The 21,793-nt window shown below is 43.2% G+C and overlaps 1 protein-coding gene across 5 annotated transcripts in view; it reads left to right on the top strand.

The window, feature by feature from the left end:
- Positions 1–18,785, top strand: part of edc4 (enhancer of mRNA decapping 4) — a 35,551-nt gene extending 16,766 nt beyond the window's left edge. For 4 of the 5 annotated variants that reach the window (XM_080762356.1, XM_080762358.1, XM_080762357.1 and 1 more), the window contains 11 exons: positions 599–700; positions 1,132–1,275; positions 2,033–2,093; positions 2,937–3,084; positions 4,552–4,707; positions 7,763–7,878; positions 8,082–8,247; positions 10,174–10,360; positions 12,428–12,647; positions 13,162–13,325; positions 18,582–18,785. In XM_080762356.1, the coding sequence (XP_080618482.1) occupies positions 599–700; positions 1,132–1,275; positions 2,033–2,093; positions 2,937–3,084; positions 4,552–4,707; positions 7,763–7,878; positions 8,082–8,247; positions 10,174–10,360; positions 12,428–12,647; positions 13,162–13,325; positions 18,582–18,765 (1,648 nt within the window). In that variant the 3' untranslated portion in view covers positions 18,766–18,785. The remainder of the gene's footprint in view (positions 1–598; positions 701–1,131; positions 1,276–2,032; positions 2,094–2,936; positions 3,085–4,551; positions 4,708–7,762; positions 7,879–8,081; positions 8,248–10,173; positions 10,361–12,427; positions 12,648–13,161; positions 13,326–18,581) is intronic. The other variant, XM_080762359.1, reaches the window with a different exon arrangement.
- The last annotated feature ends 3,008 nt before the right edge of the window (positions 18,786–21,793 follow it).

Genomic DNA, 21,793 nt, shown 5'->3' with positions numbered 1-21,793 from the left:
ACTCTGAGCACAGGTCTCGGCATCGTCCCATGGTTCAAGAGTTGTAGGCCCAAACATGTAGCAAGCGTCTTGTTACAGCGCCACCATGAGGCCGATTTGAAAACGTTGTCCGGCTGGCGGACCACTGCAATGTCACTCTGACTCAGACGTATACATAAACAAACCTGTTAACGCGCATACAGTATATAGGCAAACATTTTATGAATGGTTGTTCAGAGCCACAGGGCATGCTAATATATAATATAATATATAGCATAACTGACACCAGGAATCTCCATGTATGGGCATACAAGAGACAATGACTGACAGATGCAGAGATCACCATACATGGGCATAAAAGGTAGACAGACAGACAGATACAGAGAGCTCCACATATGGGCACAAAAGGGACACTGACAGACGGGTACAACGGGTACTCTGACAAAGCCCTGACACTGACTCAGACATATCGGTCAGACCGGTGGTGAGAGGGCCAAACTCTAGATGTGAGGGCCGCATATCGGCCCAAACCTCTAGTTATTTATACAATAAAATATTACTTATTGTGTTGGATTACTTTAATATCTAATTATTTCTATCTGATCCTGTGTTTATGTAGTTCCAGAGAGGAGCTGAAGGACAGACACATGAGCTCACCCTACCACAGGCGTTCTTATCAGCTCACACAGAATGACAGTCAGGATGCCAGTGCAGAGCAGAGGTAACCCCTCAAAGATTTAATGTTTTATATCTGGAAGCGCTTATTTGTTGCCATTTACTAATCTTTAACACTAGGGTGCAGTGTAGACAAATCAAAAAGAAAGGCCATTGCATGATCCTGGCTAGTGTAATGATGCCAGGACTGTCAATGCTCACAAGTTAGTTAAGGTTGGCTGCTCTTATATACAACGTACCACCTCACCTTTTCAACTTCACCTCAGTTGTCACATTGAGTGACTCCAACATTTCTCTTCGAATAAAAATACATATATGTCTACCGCAGTATTTGGATACATTTTCTGGGGATGAACAAACAAACAAACAAGAATCCTACATCATAGCCTTCTGAATCAGTTGCAAGTCATCAGGTCCCTGATGATTTGTGCACCATGACTTCACACGTGTGTGTGTGTGTGCGTGTGTGTTCTCCAGTGACCATGATGACGAGGTAGCCAGCCTTGCGTCGTCCTCGGGGAACTGCGGTGCACGTTCGTCTCACAGACTCCCCGTTAAGGACTGGAAGACCTCACCGCGAGGCTCGCCCAAACTGAAGAGGAAGAGCAAGAAAGAGGATGGGTGAGCAGATATTCTCTATTGAAGGCTTTTTCTCCTTTTACATTTTAATGACGATATGTATGTGTGCAACTGTGCACTGCCCATTAGCAGCTCAAATGAGACCCACAGGCTCACAATTAACACATTTCCCATTATAATTTTCTAATTGCCCAGCTTCCAGGTGGGTTCTTTTCACTTGAGTCAATTAATTAATCCCTCGATAGCGTATTGCCAAGGTTTTATCGCGCATAACACTTACTTTGAAGAGCCAAATATCCGTAATCGCATGATACAATGACAAACTGCCATGTGTGTGGTCTCATGCCCGGATGATGTTGTGTCGGTCGGTGGTGGAAAAAGGCGACCGCGAGTGTCAGCCCGCCTGCTACAGCCCGTTGAAAACCCTTGTATTCACCAGAAACGGCCCCCTCAATGTCGTTTCTGAGATACAGAGCTGTGAATGGTGGGCTTAGACTGGAAGTGGATGCGCGCGCATGTTCAAAATGGCCGCGGCCACAGTGTCCCACTGTGTTGATGCTGGTAGCAACACTAGCTAGCATTACGATCGGATCAAAAAATGTATTAAATGATACAAACCCGAGAATCTCAGGTTTGGCGAGCTAGGGTACTAATTTAAACCTTTGTGTCCCTCGTTTCTGGCGGACTCCGTGTTAACAGTGAGTGAACACTCATAAGTTGTGATCTTTTGCCAGGAATTGTTTGTTGACATCTTTTCCCATCCATTGTTTTGAGTGTTGTCTTGTTTCTGTCTCCTTAGAGAGTCCGCTCACTCTCAGTCCAGACAGGTAGACTCCCACTCCCACTCCCACTCTAATCAGGTAAGTTGTAATATATTTATATATTTAGTTATTTTCTATTTTGTTGGAGGATTGTACCATTGCATAGTTAACCCAACTCTCGTCAACTCAGTTTTACCTACAAGATATTTAATCTGGAAAACATCCACTGTGAATCGATTGTGCCCGGCAGCGGGCAACAGAATTAGTTTTGATTAGGGGTCGCTCAGCCAGTTGATATAAGCCATATGATCCTTGTGAGTCACCAGGGCCCGCCCCAGTTTGAATCCATCTCCTGTCATGTCTAGCTTGTCTTCCCTCCCTCTCTACTCAGGGTTTCCTATCTCTATTAACGCTCTGCTAATTGCTATCTTGGCTTTCATTTCAAGTAAAGCATGAACAATATTTTGACTGAAGCACTTGGCGAGAAGTGTTAAGTTAATTTACCAACTGAATAGTTCTGATTGGCTAAAGTCTGATCGAGTTAAGGAAGTTGGCAGATTTCAACTTTGCAGACCACAATGAACACAAATGTTACGTTTTGGACCTTTAGAGTAAAATCTGCCATATCTTCTTGCACTTCTTGCACCTTTATTTTGAAAGATCCTGGCGGCATCGGTTGTGTTAAACAGGAACTCGGGTTTGGTCCTGCCCCTTTATTAGTCCGCTCCATCCTGTGTTTATTCCTACTAACAACATGTCATGTTTAAGAAAGTAGCACCGACAGATGTTAGCAGAATCTGAGTTCATAGGCCTTTAGCCGAATTTATCTTGAGAGATTACCCGGCGAAAAGTTTTGGTTTTGGACTGGTTTCCAGTTTCCACCTGATTTGAGATAATGTCCCTTCTCCTCTGTTCTATCGTTAATGCTCCGTCTCTCCACAGATGAACACCGAGATTCAGGAGGAGCTGCTGGTGCTGTTACGTGGCCAGCAGAGGGAGCTAGTGGAGCTGCGCGGTCAGATGGATGTCATGCAGAGCTCAATCATGGCCCGAGTAGAGCATGTCCTGGTCAGCCACCAGGAACAAGATCGTATCCTTTTCTGCGCACGACCCACCCAAAAGAGAGACCCAAAACTAGTGAAAATAGCAGATCTACAAGTGTTGCTGTGCACAGAATTGCATATTCGTGTTCAATCATTTGTTAATTTTTATCTGATCCTTTGATGAAATCATGAGCCACACGTGTAGCGAGTTTGCACCGCCATGCATACTGCTTGGACTCAAGTTGGTGTCTTATCTAGTTCCAATTTTCTTGAGCAGGAAGTATATAGGGCCAACGCAGGTCTCCTCCAGGTCTGTTGAAGAGGGTCTGGATCAACGCAGGTCTCCTCCAGGTCTGTTGAAGAGGGTCTGGGTCAACGCAGGTCTCCTCCAGGTCTGTTGAAGAGGGTCTGGATAAACGCAGGTCTCCTCCAGGTCTGTTGAAGAGCGGCGCAACAACGTAAGCGTAAAGAAAAAAGCGAAACAGATTCCAGGTCTGGTGAGTCGCGGGCGTATGCACGTAATACGCTTGCGTTGTCGCACCGTGACTTCTCAGAGCAAGAACGCAGGTCTCATTGAAAATGAACTATAGGCACATTTTGTCGCTCCCCTTTTGCAAGGCCCTTAAGGGTGAACCTGTCCTTGACTACACGGCCTGAACTCAAAGGCATAGAATGGCAAATATGGCCCAGTATCTTTGTAAAGCACTGCCAGACCATATGTCCTTGTGCAAAGAAATTCGCAAATGGACAAGAGTCCTTCGTCATCTTTTGTGTTCACTAAGTGCACATTTTTAGCAGTCTTGCGAGCAGATTTTAGAGAGGTTTGCATCTGAACCCAAGGCTTTTTGTGTGTTTATGAGCTTTTATATCAACCATGGAGAGTGGAGTGTGGTAGTAGAAAGCTTTGAAATATAGTCATGCTGTCAATTTGGTAAGACGGCTGAAAATACCCGCCTTCCGTCTGAGAAACTTAGTCTGTTTCACACAAACTAGTATAAAATAATTTGTTGTCCCTGAAAAAACCTGGAATGTCCTGCACCTTTCATAGCGTTGGTTCATGGCTGACATTTTCTCCACATGTGGAAAAAATGAAGTTATGCAGGAACGCTTACTGAGTGGCAAAAAACAACTTTCTGGCCTTGACAGCCCAAACATCCAAACATAATTTGATTGCATTAAACTACTTTAAACTCACTTTGTCACAATTCTTTGCCACTCGATTTGCCATTCACTTTATGCATGTGCATTTCACAAAAGCGAAGGTTTAAAGTACTAAAGCCTCGGATCTGTGATTTCTTCAACTGCTCGGCTGTATGTAGAATAGCAGCACCATAGGTTTTAGAATGATAATGGTAATGGCTAAACATTGTCATCTTACATTGTGTGTTAATTATTTCATTTGGGAAACTAATCACAGTTTGGGACAACAAAGTGGTTCAGTCATGAGATTTAGTTTAGCTTTATTCCATGACGGCGTCTATGATGTTGTAGTCCTTAACGTGCGCTGCCCTCAGAGCACAGACTGGAGCGCGTGCTGGCAGAGAGCCAGGGCCGCCAACAGCAACTGCACGAGCACCTCAGCCAGCAGCTCGGCCACACCCTTGGCTCTTGCTTGACCAACAAAATGGACAAAATACTGAGAGACGAAATGAAGAGGACGGTTCCACAGAGTAAGGAGACCACGGCATGCTCACACAGTCCAACACGCCCCCCCCCCCCCGACATGTTATGTTTAGGTTTGGGGTAGGGTTAGTGATAATGTCCGACATGCAGTACATGTTCACCCACATCCACATGCGTTGCGACGCACTTGAGGTTATGTTTAGGTTTGGGGTTTGGGGGTAGGGTTAGTAATAGTAATGTTTGACATACATGGTACATGTTCACCCACATGCGTTGTGATGTGCTTGCGGTTATGTTTATGTTTGGGGTAGGGTTAGTAATAGTAATGTCCGACATACAGTACATGTTCACCTGTGGCTTTGTGTGGTGCCGCTCAAAGTGACTACTGGGTTGGGCTTTGTGTGGTGCTCCTCAAAGTGACTACTGGGTTGGGCTTTGTGTGGTGCCACTCAAAGTGACTACTGGGTTGGGCTTTGTGTGGTGCCACTCAAAGTGACTACTGGGTTGGGCTTTGTGTGGTGTCACTCAAAGTGACTACTGGGTTGGGCTTTGTGTGGTGCCCCTCAAAGTGACTACTGGGTTGGGCTTTGTGTGGTGCCGCTCAAAGTGACTACTGGGTTGGGCTTTGTGTGGTGCCACTCAAAGTGACTACTGGGTTGGGCTTTGTGTGGTGTCACTCAAAGTGACTACTGGGTTGGGCTTTGTGTGGTGCCCCTCAAAGTGACTACTGGGTTGGGCTTTGTGTGGTGCCGCTCAAAGTGACTACTGGGTTGGGCTTTGTGTGGTGCCACTCAAAGTGACTACTGGGTTGGGCTTTGTGTGGTGTCACTCAAAGTGACTACTGGGTTGGGCTTTGTGTGGTGTCACTCAAAGTGACTACTGGGTTGGGCTTTGTGTGGTGCCCCTCAAAGTGACTACTGGGTTGGGCTTTGTGTGGTGCCCCTCAAAGTGACTACTGGGTTGGGCTTTGTGTGGTGTCACTCAAAGTGACTACTGGGTTGGGCTTTGTGTGGTGTCACTCAAAGTGACTACTGGGTTGGGCTTGCTGGCTGCATCTTCCAACCCCTAGTATGTCTGTCAGAAGATGTTGAGGGGTGATTTCACCCGCGTGCCTAGATCTGGGGTGCCCAAAAGGTAGATTGCGATCTACCAGTAGATCACAAAGGCTGTGTAAGTAGATCACATGATATGCCCGTAAATGTATATATAATTTAAATTTAAATATAAATTACGAATATATTTTTGGCATCTGCCACTTGAATTAAGGTGACTTGACATCAAAAAGTGCCTGTCCGCTCACACCCACAATACAATACTTTGTTTTCAAGAGTGTTGCCCACAAAACATCAGTAGCATTACAAAGTTGTATGCAAAAAAACACTACCAACTCCTTTTCCCCTATTCTATTTCCCATTCCAAGTGCATTTGTCTTTTCAGCATTGGGATGTAATATATATTTTTGTGGGTAGATCTTGTTGAGCTGGTTATTTTGAAAGTCAAAAATGTGTGGTGCAACTCCGTGTGGGGGTCTCCGGGGGAGTCCCCGGAACATCCAGACACACGGGAACGCGCCCAGGGCGCCCCTCCCCTTACTGGCGCCAAACGGGGTAGTAAAATCGGGGACGCGGCCTAGATGCATATCAATGGGCCACCATTGTGACAGTGTCCTGTAGTGTAGGTGTTGAGCAATGTGCCACCACGTGGCATCATTAACCCATTCTGACCTGAGATCAGATTCATACGAGGTTTCCACTGGACAACACACTGGTCTGATTAACCCATTCTGACCTGAGATCAGATTCTAAAAAAATGTCAGTCGTTCTTCGATTTTTCAAAAATAGCAGACCTACAAGCTCGCGCTATGAGCTTGTAGATCTGCTATTTTTCAATAGCTAAAGACTAACATGATGCTGACACCAGAATGGGTTCCCGTTCAGAATGGGTTAAAATAGAGTCCCACCAAAGGGCTGTAAACACCGCCCGGACCCAATTGACCCAAATATCCATGACCCAAACTTGTATGGGTCATGGATATTATTCAAGCAAGTGCATGTGAACGCGACTGCAACGGAGAAAGTGAATGAAAGTTGGTGACACATTGCAGACCAGTAGAGTAGTCAAGTCAACATTTCTTGCGCCATCATGACAATTAACAAACATTAACATTAACAAAACTAAAGCTCTAGGTTACTGTATAAGGTTGGATGAGATGTAAAGCCCAAAACATATATTAGTTTGTTTATACTGTGCGACAACCCATTTTTTTGGCAAGCAACTTTTCTGCATAGAGTATACAGCTCTACACAACTAACATCTATTATAATATTTTACAGCACTGTGTGCTTCCGTATGTTGACAAGCTTTATGGATATACTGATATCCTTTTCCAGCAGCACTTGGCACCTGCCCACAGAGCCAAAACTACTAGTAATTGGTGTACTGACCATGGTATTACTGTGCTTAACTGACCAGCCAACTGGCCTGACCTGAACCCCACAGAGAATCTACATTAAACAATACAACTGAGTTTAAAGCTGCTATCAAAGCAAATCTGGCCACAGGCTTATCACCTCCATGCCACGCCACATTGATGAAATAATTTGTTTAAAAGTAGCCCAGACCATGTATTGAGTGCATCCAATTAACATACTTTTCAGATGGCCGACATTTCTGTATTATAAATGTTTTTTTAGTGGTCTCAAAGTATTCAATATTTTGAGATGAGAGTTTTTGATTTTCATGAGCTGTATGTCAGAAGATTAAAACAAAAAAAGGTTTTAAATATTTTACTTTATGTGCAATTAATCTAGAAAATAAGAAGGTTTTAATTTTTTTTTAATATATATTAGGGAAGAGAATGAACCTTTATACGATATTCTAATTGATTGAGATGCACCTGTGTGTATTCTTTCGGTAACTATGAACAGATTGCATCTGTGATTAAATGGAGAGAAGAAACACTGATGTAACATTACGGCAATCATGACCAGTTACGGCAATCAATTGAATTGATTACACACACACTTCTGAACCGCATACATTTTTTTTTAGGGAAACCATGGCAGACGAATGCTAGATTGTGTGTCTCTGTGTCTCATGTAGCCATCTCAAAGAGCCTGGAGCCAGTAACGGGCCAGATGAACAGCACCATCGCTGCTAAGATGACAGCTGTGGAGGCAGCCCTCAAGGACAACGTCAGCAAGGTTGTGAAATCTAAGGTGAGTCGTTGTCTCACGCACGCACACGTTTTTTCAACAAGTTTCTGTGTTGTGTTCCTCCATTGATTGTTCAATAGCAAAAGTAGTAACCAATAACTTGGTTATGACTTGGTTAATAAACTTAACTAACTAACCAATTACTTGGTTAATAAACTATTTCCCCTAAACTCTTCTTGCCCCTTCCTTCCTTCACCGTTCTCCAGAACACCACAGATGCCATTGGACGAGCGGCGGCCGAGGCCTTGCAGGGCCCCATCCAGGCAGCCTATAAGGATGCCTTCCAGAACATTGTCCTGCCTGTCTTTGAGAGGGGATGTCAAAACATGTTCCAGCAGATCAACGACAGCTTCAAGCAGGGCACGCAAGAGTGTAAGACATTTCATTCTGTTAATTGTCAGACTTAAACTGGCTCGTTGGCAAGAGTATGAAACATGCACAGATAAAAAGACATCCGTCTTTTTATCAGTGGAGGCCAAGAAAGTGCAGGACGCAGGCTTTTAGTAGCCCTTATGTTTACATTCCTTTCATAACTCAAGCGAAGGAAAGCGCAGCGTTCCATGTCGCTTAGCCCATTCTGACCTGAGATCAGATTCATACGAGGTTTCCACTGGACACACACTGGTCTGATTAACCCATTCTGACCTGAGATCAGATTCTAAAAATGTCAGTCGTTCTTCCATTTTTCAAAAATAGCAGACCTAGAAGCTCGTAGCGCGCCACTCGGTGGCGCGCTATGAGCTTGTAGATCTGCTATTTTTCAATAGCTAAAGCATGACATGATGCTAGCACCAAAATGGGTTCCCGTTCAGAATGGGTTAGTGTAGCCCAGCTATCGTAGAGCTCAGCTGTGATGTGCCGAAGGACCGAAGGTAGAGTGATGTGGTTAACGATGTTTTATGTTCCTGTAGAAACCACACGTCTGTATGCAATCAGTCTAGTGTTAAGCAAATGTCATGGAGAAATACTTGTACTAGTACCCAAAGTCATTTCTGGTTGTTGGAGCTTGCGTTACCGCGCAAATGTTATCGTCCTCCACGTGCATTTCTGCTACACTGGATCGTAGCGAGACGATCGTACATCATCGTCGTAGAACACTAAAATCTCAGCCACAATATTTACGTGATTGGAAGCATTAGGAAGAGCATGCACAGTCTTACTCTTAACATAAAATTGTTGGTGTTTTTTTTTAGCTCCCCTGTGTATTTTCTGTACACCCCCACCACCTCAGGACATTGTGGTAGAGAGTGGTGATTGAGGCTCAAACCATTAGAAATAAGTTTGAGGGACATAGACAATATGATAATAAATATTAAAAACTGTTTTAAAATTCATGTTATAGCTGCTTTAGAATATGTACACGGTCTTATACATATTTGGCATATTCCAATTAATTAATGAACAGAAAAAAATTGTCATGATGTTCACTGGTTGGTTTGATTCTAGCCTTAAAACGCAAGTCTTAAATTAATGGAAAGTTCTCTTCCGGCATCAGCGCTGTTCAAAATGTGGGCAGTTTCTGGTGATTGCTATCGGAAATGAATGGCCGCTGTGTTGCTTGCTTGCTTGTTTCTGCCAATGTGAGTGCAGCATAAGACTTAATTGTTCACTGGAACAATATGTGTACTTTCTTTTTCACCATGGCATGGACAGGGCAAGTGACAGTCACAGTATTATTTCATGGTTTTCTGTGGGGCCTCTAGGTTTACAGGCACTTGCATAAAGTTGCATTCTTGCAAAAGCAAATTGAGGTTACTCTCCATAGGGTCCTGACCTGCCACTTTCCCTGTCTAGACAACTCCATCACATTCTTTCGTTTACTTTGACAGCAATAAACAGACCTTGACTTCTGATGACATGATTATCTGAAAATCGAATTAAAAGATATTTCATGAAAATACAGACACACCGTTGTCATTATGCTCTCATAGTGTCTTTGACCTGCCACTTTCCCTCTCTAGACGACTCCATCACGTTGTTTTGTTTAATTTGAAGTGCAATAAACAGACCTTGAATTCCTGATGATGCAATGACATTACTATCTGAAAATCGAATTAAAAGATATTTCATGAAAACACAGGCATGGCCTTGGTCATTAGTGATTTGATAAACTAAGTCTGAGACGTGTTTTTTCTGCTGAAATCCACCTCTGACGAGGCAATCTGTCAACTGGATGTGCTAGTTCGTGTTGGATGGAGAGACTGGTGGGGGAGACTACAATACAGCTACCCATTCGAGCACATATATATATACAAATATATATATATTTACAAACTAAAACCATCATTTAATTTATAGATATTCAACAACTGGAGGCCCACGTTAAGAACAGGAAGCAGAGAGAGCAGGAGGCACGGGACCCCATGATTGGCCAGCTCCAGCAGATGCTGGACAACTTCCAGAACTCCACCGATCAGCTGGCCAATAGCATCACGTCCAGCGTCCGGGCAGAGGTCCAGCATCAGCTCCAGATGATGGTGGGAAAGTATGTATCTGACCTGCCGCCACATTGATCTCACTACATTTATACTGGGATATTTAACCCATTCTGACCTGAGATCAGATTCATACGAGGTTTCCACTGGACACACACTGGTCTGATTAAACCATTCTGACCTGAGATCAGATTCTAAAAAATGTCAGTCGTTCTTCGATTTTTCAAAAATAGCAGACCTACAAGCTCGTAGCGCGCCACTCGGTGGCGCGCTATGAGCTTGTAGATCTGCTATTTTTCAATAGCTAAAGCATAACATGATGCTAACACCAAAATGGGTTCCCGGTCAGAATGGGTTAATGATCAAAGTTGATTGATTGTAGCCGTTACTACTGGAGTTTAAATCTGCTATTTTGCTTTTCACACATAATTAATGTTCCCATAGTTCCCACAATATGATGCCTTGACTGTACTTATTCTGAATATGTCCGTTGTGTTGCAGACACCCGTTTTATTTGATCACATGTTGCTTTATTTAAAGTTTAAAAAAAAGAAAAACGTAATTGTCCACTGTAAATTTTGGTAATAAAACAGAATATTGTGGAGCAGTCCTTATTTGATCTTTTGCTAAAGAGGTGTCCCGCCACAAAAATCCGTTGGCTAAAAGTTGATTGATAGCCCCCACAGTAATTGCTCTCATAACATTGATTGATAACCCAATCGTACGTTTGGAATATCAAATATGCATAGCTGTAGTATGCATATGCCAGCAGTCCTGGGCGGAAGTCGCTGCTTATTGAGCAGGTGTGTAATGGATCGGAGAGGAGAAACAAGGAAAGCTTAATCCTTGGGCTAATGTAAGAACACAAATTCGATTGAGCCTCTTGTTCCCTCTGCAATTAATTCCACAGCCTAGTTTTATAGATTTTGAGCAGAGAGAAGGTAGAAACTGACCAAACTTACTCTGTAAAGAGTTTTAACATCTTCAAATGTTAACATTTGCTTAAGCAATATTACAGGGGTGTGGTTTAACGTGATTATTGCCACGACAGTGATGCGGTCTTGAACGAGACATAATCGTCGAGTTCCGCAAGCATCACTGAAGTGACAATAATCATGTTAAACCACACCCTCGAGTGTAATATTGCAATTCTACAACAGTTACCCTTAAAACTAAGAAAATCTCTGAAAACTTTTTTTTAACCCATTCTGACCGGGAACCCCTTTTGGTGTTAGCATCGTGTTATGCTTTACCTATTGAAAAATAGCAGATCTACAAGCTCATAGCGCGCCACCGAGTGGCGCGCTACGAGCTTGTAGGTCTGCTATTTTTGAAAACGACTCATGAAAATCAAAAACTCTCATCTCAAAAAAACGACTGACATTTTTAGAATCTGATCTCAGGTCAGAATGGGTTCATCAGACCAGTGGGTGTCCAGTGGAAACCTCGTATGAATCTGATCTCAGGTCAGAATGGGTTAATGACAGATACAGCCACAAATGTCCCAAGAAACTAGCTAGCCTAGCCACCTAGTTTGCTGCGCTCTGGGAGAACAGAGCAGCTGAATTCTTTGTTTTGATTAGGTGTGGAGTGGTGCTCGTTTGAACCACGGCTAGAAGGCTGTGTCAACCAACCTCGAAACGTAAACCTGTTGTATAATCTGGAGTAAATGTTCATAAATGTATTTCGTGTGTATTTGAAAGGATATGGCTTTTTTATTAGTACCCACAATCCCACATTTGGATCTTTTAGAGACCATCGCAAAATAAACTCAACTGATTGATAATGGTTAACCACTTGAACCTTAGCATCCCAGTCAGAACGTGCCATGATGCGTTGTGATCGGCTTTTTTTTTAGCAAAGGAATTTGGTTTAAAACTGAAAAGGGTCCAGTTTTCCAAGTATAGACTGTTCAAGTGGTCAAAAGGAAAAATATTTTAAGTAGACCTGATGACATTGTTGTAGCAATATCACTCATAATAACATAACATAATCGTTATTTTGAAACGGGTTGTGACAACAAATAGTACCCGTAAACCAATTGAGCTAGTATGACATGACTAACTTACCCTTCTCTCCCTGTCTCCTACACATCTCCATCTCTCTCTCCTCCCCAGTCTGCAGGAGTCTATTCTAAGTCACGTGCAGCGTATCGTTAAAGGCGAGGTGACTCTGGCCATGAAAGAGCAGCAGGCCGTGGTCACCTCTAGCATCATGCAGGCCATGAGGTCGGCGGCCAGCACGCCTGTCCCCACAGCACACGTGGACTACCAGACACAGCAAGCTAACATCCTGCAGCTGCTACAGCAAGGACAGCTCAACCAAGCTTTCCAAACGGTACTCCACATGGACAAACACACAGACACTGCCACGATCTTGCAAGCCAATAGTACTCGATCACCAAGGCCATGTCAAACAATGTTCTCCAATTACACAATACTATCTCGATTCTTTTGTGTGCACACTCACAGCAGACTTTACAACATACAGCAGACTTTTCATTCATACGATTTATATTTTTCTCTCTCTTTTTCCATTAACACTCTTTGTGTGTGACACTTGATCACTACTTCATCGCTGTCAAGGTTTTATTTTCACCCCATTGCAACTCTCAAACATCCTCCCTTTTCCTTTTACACTTGTCGATGTGCAGTAAGAATAATAGTTCCTTCAGTGGTTCTGTCGGGTAAGAATATAGTTCCATCAGTGGTTCTGTGGGGTAAGAATAATAGTTCCTTCAGTGGTTCTGTGGGGTAAGAATATAGTTCCTTCAGTGGTTCTGTGGTGTTCACCTGTATCATACTAATTGCTTGCTCCCACTCTTATCTTCCTCTCCCATCCTCTCTCCCAGGCTCTCTCAGCAACGGACCTGAACCTGGTACTATATGTGTGCGAGACCATCGACTCCCAGCAGGTGTTTGGTCAGCACCCGTGTCCCCTATCTCAACCCGTGCTGCTGTCTCTCATCCAGCAGCTTTCATCCAACCTCGCCACACGCTCAGAGCTGAAGATAAGGTGAGAATCACTGCGCGAGCACACACAATTAAACAGTTCTCTCTCTCTTATGCTTTCTCCCTCTAGCCAGATTCTATTAGAATAAAATTGTAAGTGTTTGGGTACCTGCCTGGTGACGCAATTCCATTTATGGGGTTTTTCCACTACACTACTTTTTTTTTTGGTTTTCCATTTGGCAGAAGCAGCAGGTCAATATTTGATGGTCAGACGTCATTGATACACAACGCTCTTGCGGTGTGCGAGGACAGTGGTTTAAACATGTCTTTTACTGACCTTTTCTTGCTCATTCGGTCCGATATCTCAAACCCTCACCCTAACCCTAACCTCCCACGGGGCAGCAAACCTAACCTTAACTCTCTCCCAACCCTTACGCACCCCTCACCAACCTCAATCCGGTTGTCTTAACGCGCCCCCTCACCAACCTTAATCCAGTCGGACTAATGCTATGTCTAACCAATGCTATGTCTGACCAAAGTAGGGTAGTAGGATAGTAGGGTAAAGCAGGAGTCCCACAGAGGGACATTCCCGCACAACATCAATGTGAGTCCGCTTACAGGATTACTCTCCAGAGAGTTAGTGTCTGCCGCCTCGCTCTTTCTGCATGCAGCGAGCCGCGCACCAAATCCAGCCACGCACTCAAATTCTGACATGCGACCCGTCCTTTTCAGATCGTTATTTTCCCACTCTGTAAAAAGAAAACACCAGAGCAATAAATACTGTCGCAAACATCTAAAAGGATAATCTACAAATATCTCCGTTCCGTTTACGTTCTCTTCCCCCTTCCACATACGGCTGTTCTTCTTTAGTTCCTATTTATCTCTGATTCTGTGTAGTGTAAATGATCATTTTCATATTACTATGAACTTTGTACCTTAGTTTGTACCCTGCATTCTGAGTTTGTTACTTCCCAAGAAGTAGTGCGTTTAGAATGTACATTAGGATAGAGAGCGCGCACGCCTATTAGCTGTTCGCTAAGTCCCACACAAGCCCGTTCTTGGCTAATACCGCGTTAGCGATGGTGTCAAGCTTTCAATGCGGGTCAAAATGGTTAAGCACCGGCGGTGTCAATAAATACATTTGCTGTAGCATGTGTGAACCTCAGAAAGAGGGTTTGTTTTCTTACCTTGTTGAGCAAACTAGTCCATTCCATGAATTATTTCGCTCTGTTGTGCAGTTTAATAGTAAATATTAGAAATAAAAATAGGCTCTCATCTCATTGACTTACCATTGTAACGGGGAAATGGCTCTCAAAGTCACTCTTTTAGCACAACAAAAGCTGATTCTGACAGGTTATCACATCAGGAAAACTCATTCAGGTTTTTTTTTTAAATAAAAAATGTCAACTTCGTCTTGTTTTGACTAATTTGTGTAGAAAGAAGATCCGGTAGGTATGCCTACGCAGACCGAATCACGTCGCGTTTGCGTTGAGTAAAAAACGATCTGATTGGTCCAAATCGGTACACCCACTCCTGAAGAGTATTATTGGAATGCCGTTGGATGTAAACAAACGTATTTGATGTCGCCCGCTTGTCGCTGAAAACATACACAATGGACGTGTTTGAGGGAGACACTTTAGAAGACACTTCAGGAGAAGTGTTTGTGTCTGGGACTGCTAGTCTGTCAATTCAATTCAATTCAATTCAATTTTATTATAGTGTCAAATCACAACAAGTTGTCTCAAGACACTTTACAACCAACAAAGATCCACCCAGAGCAAGCAACATTGCGAGGCTGTGAGGCTGCAGCTGGCGTGGCGACTTTTTTACAAAAGAAACCTCGCAAGATGTCCCCGCGAGAGTTGGGAACGCCGCAGTATCACTTCAGTACATCTCCAACCAAAATAGTTTATAAATCTATGAAAAGACGAAAATAAAACGTCATGAGTTTTCCTGATGTGATAAACCTACAGCAAATATATTTATTGACACCGCTTAACCCATTCTGAACGGGAACGCATTTTGGTCTTTAGCATCATGTTATGCTTTAGCTATTGAAAAATAGCAGATCTACAAGCTCATAGCGCGCCGTGCTACGAGCTTGTAGGTCTGCTATTTTTGAAAAATCGAAGAACGACTGTGACATTTTTAGAATCTGATCTCAGGTCAGAATGGGTTAATCAGACCAGTGTGTGTCCAGTGGAAACCTCGTATGAATCTGATCTCAGGTCAGAATGGGTTAACCATTTTGCCCGCATTGAAAGCTTGACCAGGGTCCTTATTTAGTAACCGTCGCTAACGTGGTATTGGCCAAGAACAGGCTTGGGATTTCTGTGTGGAGTTTGCATGTTCTCCCCGTGTCCCCTAGGGTAGGTACCCTCACAAAAACATGCAGTAATCCTGGTCTCTAAACTGCCTCCCCCTGGCCGGCCGGGGCGCCTGATGGAGGGGAAAGGAACTGGTTGGAATAACGTGTTCCTTCCACGCGCTACGTCCAACCAGGGAAACTCCCCCCTGTCAGGTGTAAAGGAGCAACTTGGACACTCAAGCATGAAGGAAGCATGAGTTAAGTCCGTTGCTCTCCCCAGGTTGGCGGAGGGTGTGTAGAGCCCAGGATCACAGTAGATGATTGACACAGGGGTGAAAAACGGGTTACAAAATCGTGGGATAAAAAATATATTAAAAAAAAAAGAACAGGCTTGGGTTGGACTTGGTGTAAACGGCAAATTTTGTTTAATTTTCAGACAATTTGAACATGCATGAATGTAGCTATAATTATATAACCCTTGGGGATCAAAGAGAACGAGTAAAGGAAATATGAAAACCCCTGTGGGTCCCGGGACCCATTACATTTAAAACTGCAACATCACCGGTCTCAACAGAAGAAGCGAAGTTTGGTTGGGAAAAACAGGTTTATGCGTATTACAATTCCTCTGTGTCCACTTCACTGAAATGTTCTGACTCACTAGCGTACTCTGATTCCCAGCACAATTTTCTCTTAAGTCGCATAAATATACAGGAGGCAAACATAATATCCGAAGATTTGTATTTTGTGCGGGTAAGTCCACTACAAAGCCACTCAAGATATGTATTTCACAGGTACATGCATTCAAGAAAGTATTTTCATTAGTTTTGTTGTCCAATCAGTAGAACTGCTTTGGGAAAATTGCCTTCCCTTGGGGGAGAGTTCTCTGCTCCACAGTAAGGCATTATATTTCTTCAACATGTCTTGCAGGGTTATTGTTATACAGTAATACTTTTAATAAAAGTGGTTTGAGCCATCCTACTGCAGTGAGCTTTGAAGTAATGCCCGCTTTTGTTGCAGCAGAAAATGGCACTGCAGCAACATCGGTCGATTCAGCTAACGACAAGTGGTTTGATAGGTTGTCGTTGAAAAGCATGGGATTCAAATTAGCATCTTCATAATACTGTTCATTTGAAATTATTGCAGTGGAAGAAGTGCGTGCCATGCAGATGTTGCATTGTGCGTGCACACACACACACACACACACACACACACACTTTTTAATATATGCGGTCATGTCTCCGTGCCGCCCTGCCCTTCATCAGTATCAAAGCCCATCTTTAGCAACACCTTTTCTCCCCATCTCATCTTTATTGGATCCTCCATTATGCCTCTTCCCCTCAGTGTTCACCGGTGCTAAACTGCTGACCCCATCACCCCCATTACGTCTGTAGCCCCCGCTACGATGGCCGTTTGGGGAGCATGCTTGCCACTCTGAATGGCAGTATAATGTCCTCCCTTCTCTCTCCTCGCCGTTGCTGTGCTTCGTCTGTTCTCAGCTCATCGTGCCGTCTCCCCCCCCCCCCCCCCCCCCCCTCTAAATGTGATCATCCGGATCTCAGATTTTGTCCTGAATCCTGGCCAATTACTCTGATCCCTCATGTACACACCAACACAGCCTCTAAACCATTTCAAGTTCCTTTACAGAGTAGCCCAAGGCTCTTATCGGTTGTCAACCTGCTGTTGTGAGTTCAAACTGTAGGCGGCGGCTCATACTGGCCCTCTGTTACCTACCGCTCTGCACCATCTGGAGAGAGGAGAGATGGACAAGGGTAGAAGGGTGTTTTTGAATGTTCAGAGTACATGATGTCCATGCTTTGATTTAATTCATAAGTGGAGGACCAACCTGCATGCTCTGAATCAGCAGTTTAGAAGTGGCCTTCTCAGTCAAAACGAAAGGCCACAGCAATTATTATTGCATAATCCTATATTTTTATATTTAAAAGAAAAAGCATAGATGGTTTACGTTTCCCTTTGTGACGTGTTGTAAACTTGTAGATTTCCGCTTTGCTATTTCCGCCATTTTTATACTATAGAGTATAAACTTCATAAAAATGTGTGTATATTTCAGTTATTTGTCATATCTGCCCTGTGCACTTTGTCCCTGATGGCATCACTGTCATTGCAAAAATAAAGAACACCCTTTCATAGTAATATTTCTTAATAATCTTGAGTTGTGCAGTTGATACTTTAGTGGGGTGTTTTTCAAAGGACCTGAGGAAGGCACTATAGACAGAGAAGCGAAGGTGAATAATGTGTAGCCAACTTATCTCCTCCAAGGTATACGTTTTAAAAGGTCTAGGCGTATCAATATCTCTCCTCTGGCTTGGTGGACAAGGGCATTAAATGTCTCTTCAAAGAGCATGTTGGCAGTGTTACAGGGACGTGATAGCCTGTGCGTGCGTGCATGCGTGTGCGTACGTGCATGCATGCGTGTGTGTGTGTGTTTGTGTGTGTGCGTGCTGGAGAAGATGGCCCTATGCCAACTACAGGAGATGGGCAGGTGGGGGTGGCTGCAGGCAGTGATATTGGATAGGGAATAGGTAGATTGTACAGAGGGAGGCAAATGGCCCTTTAGATTTGAAAGAGTAAAATGTAAATGAACGTAGCACCAGAACGACCTAACACACCAGCTGTCTATCTTAAAAATGTAGTAATGAGGTTCATATTGGCTTGTGGGGGAACAGGACCGGTTTATGACAAAGCAGTGGGGGAGAGATTCCATCTTGAGCACCCCGCAAAGTGCAACTGCACGTTAATTGTTATTTCTGTCAAGATAATTGTCTCTGGTGTGCCGCCGGACTCTTAAAACAATTGCTTTTCCACAGTACCAGATTATGTTGTCCAGGAGGAGGCCATTTGAAACTCCCCCCCCCCCCCCCCTGCTTTCCGCCCAGGTTGTTCCAACCGCAGTGCACCGATCCCTAGCAAAGTCGATAGCTTGCGTTACTTCTTATCAAACCTAAACACCTTGACGATGACGTCTCTCTTTTTGTTCTGCCCTTCTCTGCCCAGCTACTTGGACGATGCTGTGATGAACCTCGACCACAGTGACCCTCTGACCAGAGACCATATGGCGGCAGTGTTGTCCCAGGCCAGACCCAAACTGTTTGCCTTCCTACAACAGGACCAGCCCGCCCCGCTCATCAAGAGGGCGCGGCGCCTAGTGATGATGTTGCAGGGCCTGGTCAACCACTAGACTTCTTTTGAGTTCGGCATGGGGAGGGAGGGGGGGGGGGGGCTGACTTATAAGATACTGCTTTCAGTTTAATCATTTCGACTAGGAGAAAAGGGATTCCTGGTAGAGTTCTAAAAGGAGATCGAGCAGTGTCCTGCTCGTTGAGCCACCAGAACGGATGTTTGGATGTAGATGTTTACTGCTGCTGCCTCAGAGGGGTCGATACACCTTTTTTGAACCTGGACTGAATGCGAACATGAGGCGGGACTAAGGGTAGCTGTTGGACGGAGAGGTTTGACGAGTAGTCTGAGTTGGCCCCATTTGCCCTACTCCTCCTTCCCAATGTACTTTCCTCTCATCCCAGGCGTCCCTGGTGGTCCGTGCACCAGTGAACAGTGCTTCAGTTAGAAGATTGAAACTTTTATTTTTTTGGACAAAACTGCAAAGAAAGATGGGATTGGTATGGATGATGGGATTGTTCCTAGGAGGCCTACCTCTTGGTGACTGTGAGACTGACTGCTCTTCATGCTTCCAGACTTTGGTTAATCCATACATTGTTCCCTTGAGAAATGTCTCTTTTGACTTCTCCAATCCCTTTTCTTCCCCATCATATGAAGGCGCAAGCTGTGTGAGAAGAGACTTAACTGTTGGACTGAAAAAACCCGGGTATTCTCTGCCAGCCAGTTGGAGACAATACCTGACACACTGTAATACCTTGGACATCAGCCCATTTCCAAAAGAACATTCAGCCATGCTGGTTGTTGTTACCAGACTGATCTTTGCTGTCTATTGTGATCTGTCATGTTCCTTTTAACCCATATCTGTCATAGAAATAAGTGATTGTGTATTGGAATCATGATAGTGACACAGGCCATTCTTGAGGCATTTAAGTTAGGTAATGAGTGAGGGAATAAGGTTCATAAAGTTAAATTTATACTCTATTGCACTATGGCGAAATGTCATACTTTTGCCATACTATGGAATATAGTTTAGGCTAATACTACAACTAAACATGCCTCACAACGTCTTTGAATCATGCCCTGGCCTGGAGATCATCTTCACATCTTGTTCGCTAGAAGCATTTCACAGCTTTCTGTGTGATTTAAACATTAGCATGAGTACTGACAGAGGAAGTGTATCTAGAAAGCATTCTATGTATAATGCTTATTTTCAAAATGAGAGTTATTGAATCCAATAGCCAAAAAGGCTGCCGTCCATGTGTAAACCTCCATACGGTTATCTGATCATTAGACCATCCTCACCATTCACATCTTCTTCTAGGATAACTGATTTTTTTCTTCATTACACTGGCCACTTTTTTCTATACCCTCAATATTTGTAAGAGATGTTTACTTGCTTAAAAACCTAATGGTTATCCATTAGATAATGCTTCTAACAAATTATCGTCAACATTTTCTAAAAGGGCAAGTCCAAATAATGTTTGTAAACTTAATGTACAGTTACTTCTCTGTAGCTCTAGGGGGCAGCACTTATTTGAATTGTAAACATTTCTGTTGCGTCACAGTTTTGAATGAAGTACATGGAGCATTCCTGGCATTGGACTCTTTCAGTCCAGTTCAAACTACAACACAACATTCAAGAACTTGCCTTTTGGTTGTAAATTTGCGTTTGTTCATCTTTGGAAAATTTGTTTTTTAATTGTATGATAATTTGTATATCTCAATTTTGAATGTCATTGTAAACTGTAGGTTTGTCCACCATTTTTTGCAGATTGTATAATACTCAGTGCTTGTGTTCATTTGGTTGTCATGTTTAGAATCCGTTACATTGAATTTGTATGGTAAGTGCCTTATTGTACTTTTCTCAATTGATCTCATTTGAACCTGTAGACACAAACTTAAGACCTTTAAAGGTCCATGCAGACTGGACGCAAAAACCAGTGGAAAAACACTGCAAAAAATCTGAAGAAAAAAAAACGCAGTGTGCAAGGACCTTTCAGTCTTTCTTTTTTATGTTCACAAGGGTTAATGGCAGACTATTTGGATACATAAATTGAAGTTAAAGTGTCTACATACAAGAAGATTGTGTTAAGTAAAGCCTCAAATGGCACCGCAGAGGAGAGCATGTGTGCTTTAGCTTTGCAAACATTTAATTTGTGAACGCACATTATTTCTCACTTGTCGATTTACAAAAAAGGAAACCTTGGGGAGTGTGAGAGAGATTGAGCATCTTTTATTCTCCTGTTTCAGTTGCAGACCTTGGTTTGTTTGTTGGCCTTAGCATAGAGCATTAGTTGGTTAAAGGATATTCTGTTGTCTAGACTTTATAAACCGGTCCTGGGATTTGTGATGAAAAAAATGCCACTGTATCTCTGGTGTCACTCTGTTCCTAGCCCCTTTCGGGACCCTTCGTTACCTTTTCTGTAAAATACAGAAAAGGTAACCAAGGGTCCCGAAAGGGGGTACTCTTTTTTTCCCCCTCTCTACATAGTAATGTCAACTGGGCCCAGACCAATTCTTAACTATATTAGATTTACATTGCCTTCACAATTCCTTTTTTTTCTTTCTCTCCAGTGAGAGGTTTTGTTTTGTCTATAGCAGTTTTATCTATATTACATTTATCTGCGTGAATGGATCTTCAAACACTGGGCAAGCCTGCATGACAACATGTAGACGAGTCATGTAAGTCCAAATGTGGCGTCCATCTTCACATTTTTCTGCCAAGGGCAAGGCGCCTTAACTTTTGGAAGGACACACGAAAATAAGTGATTTTGGTAGCCCCCATGTTTTATTGTACCAACTTGAAATTGCTTTGAATTGTTTTTCCTTCAGCGCGGGCTCCACCAGAGGATTCTCTAGAATGTCAGGAAGCCTGCACATATAATTGCAACAGAATGGCCTATAGCTTTTCCCCCCTTTCCTAGTTTGTTAAGTAAGGTTTAATTTCATTTGTGTGTGGCATATTTCAACTGTACTCATTTCCCTGTGCTTGGATGATTATGTTGTATATTTTACAATTGTTTCTTTTACCCTAAGCATTTTTTTGGAATAAAAAAAAACCAAGTCTTGTTAAATGTATGGTGTTTATA

Source organism: Protomyctophum bolini, assembly GCF_963924005.1.
Source record: "Protomyctophum bolini genome assembly, chromosome: 4".
NCBI lineage: Eukaryota > Metazoa > Chordata > Actinopteri > Myctophiformes > Myctophidae > Protomyctophum > Protomyctophum bolini.
The sequence above is the reverse complement of the archived record's forward strand: the minus strand, read 5'-3'. Positions and strand labels throughout refer to the sequence as shown.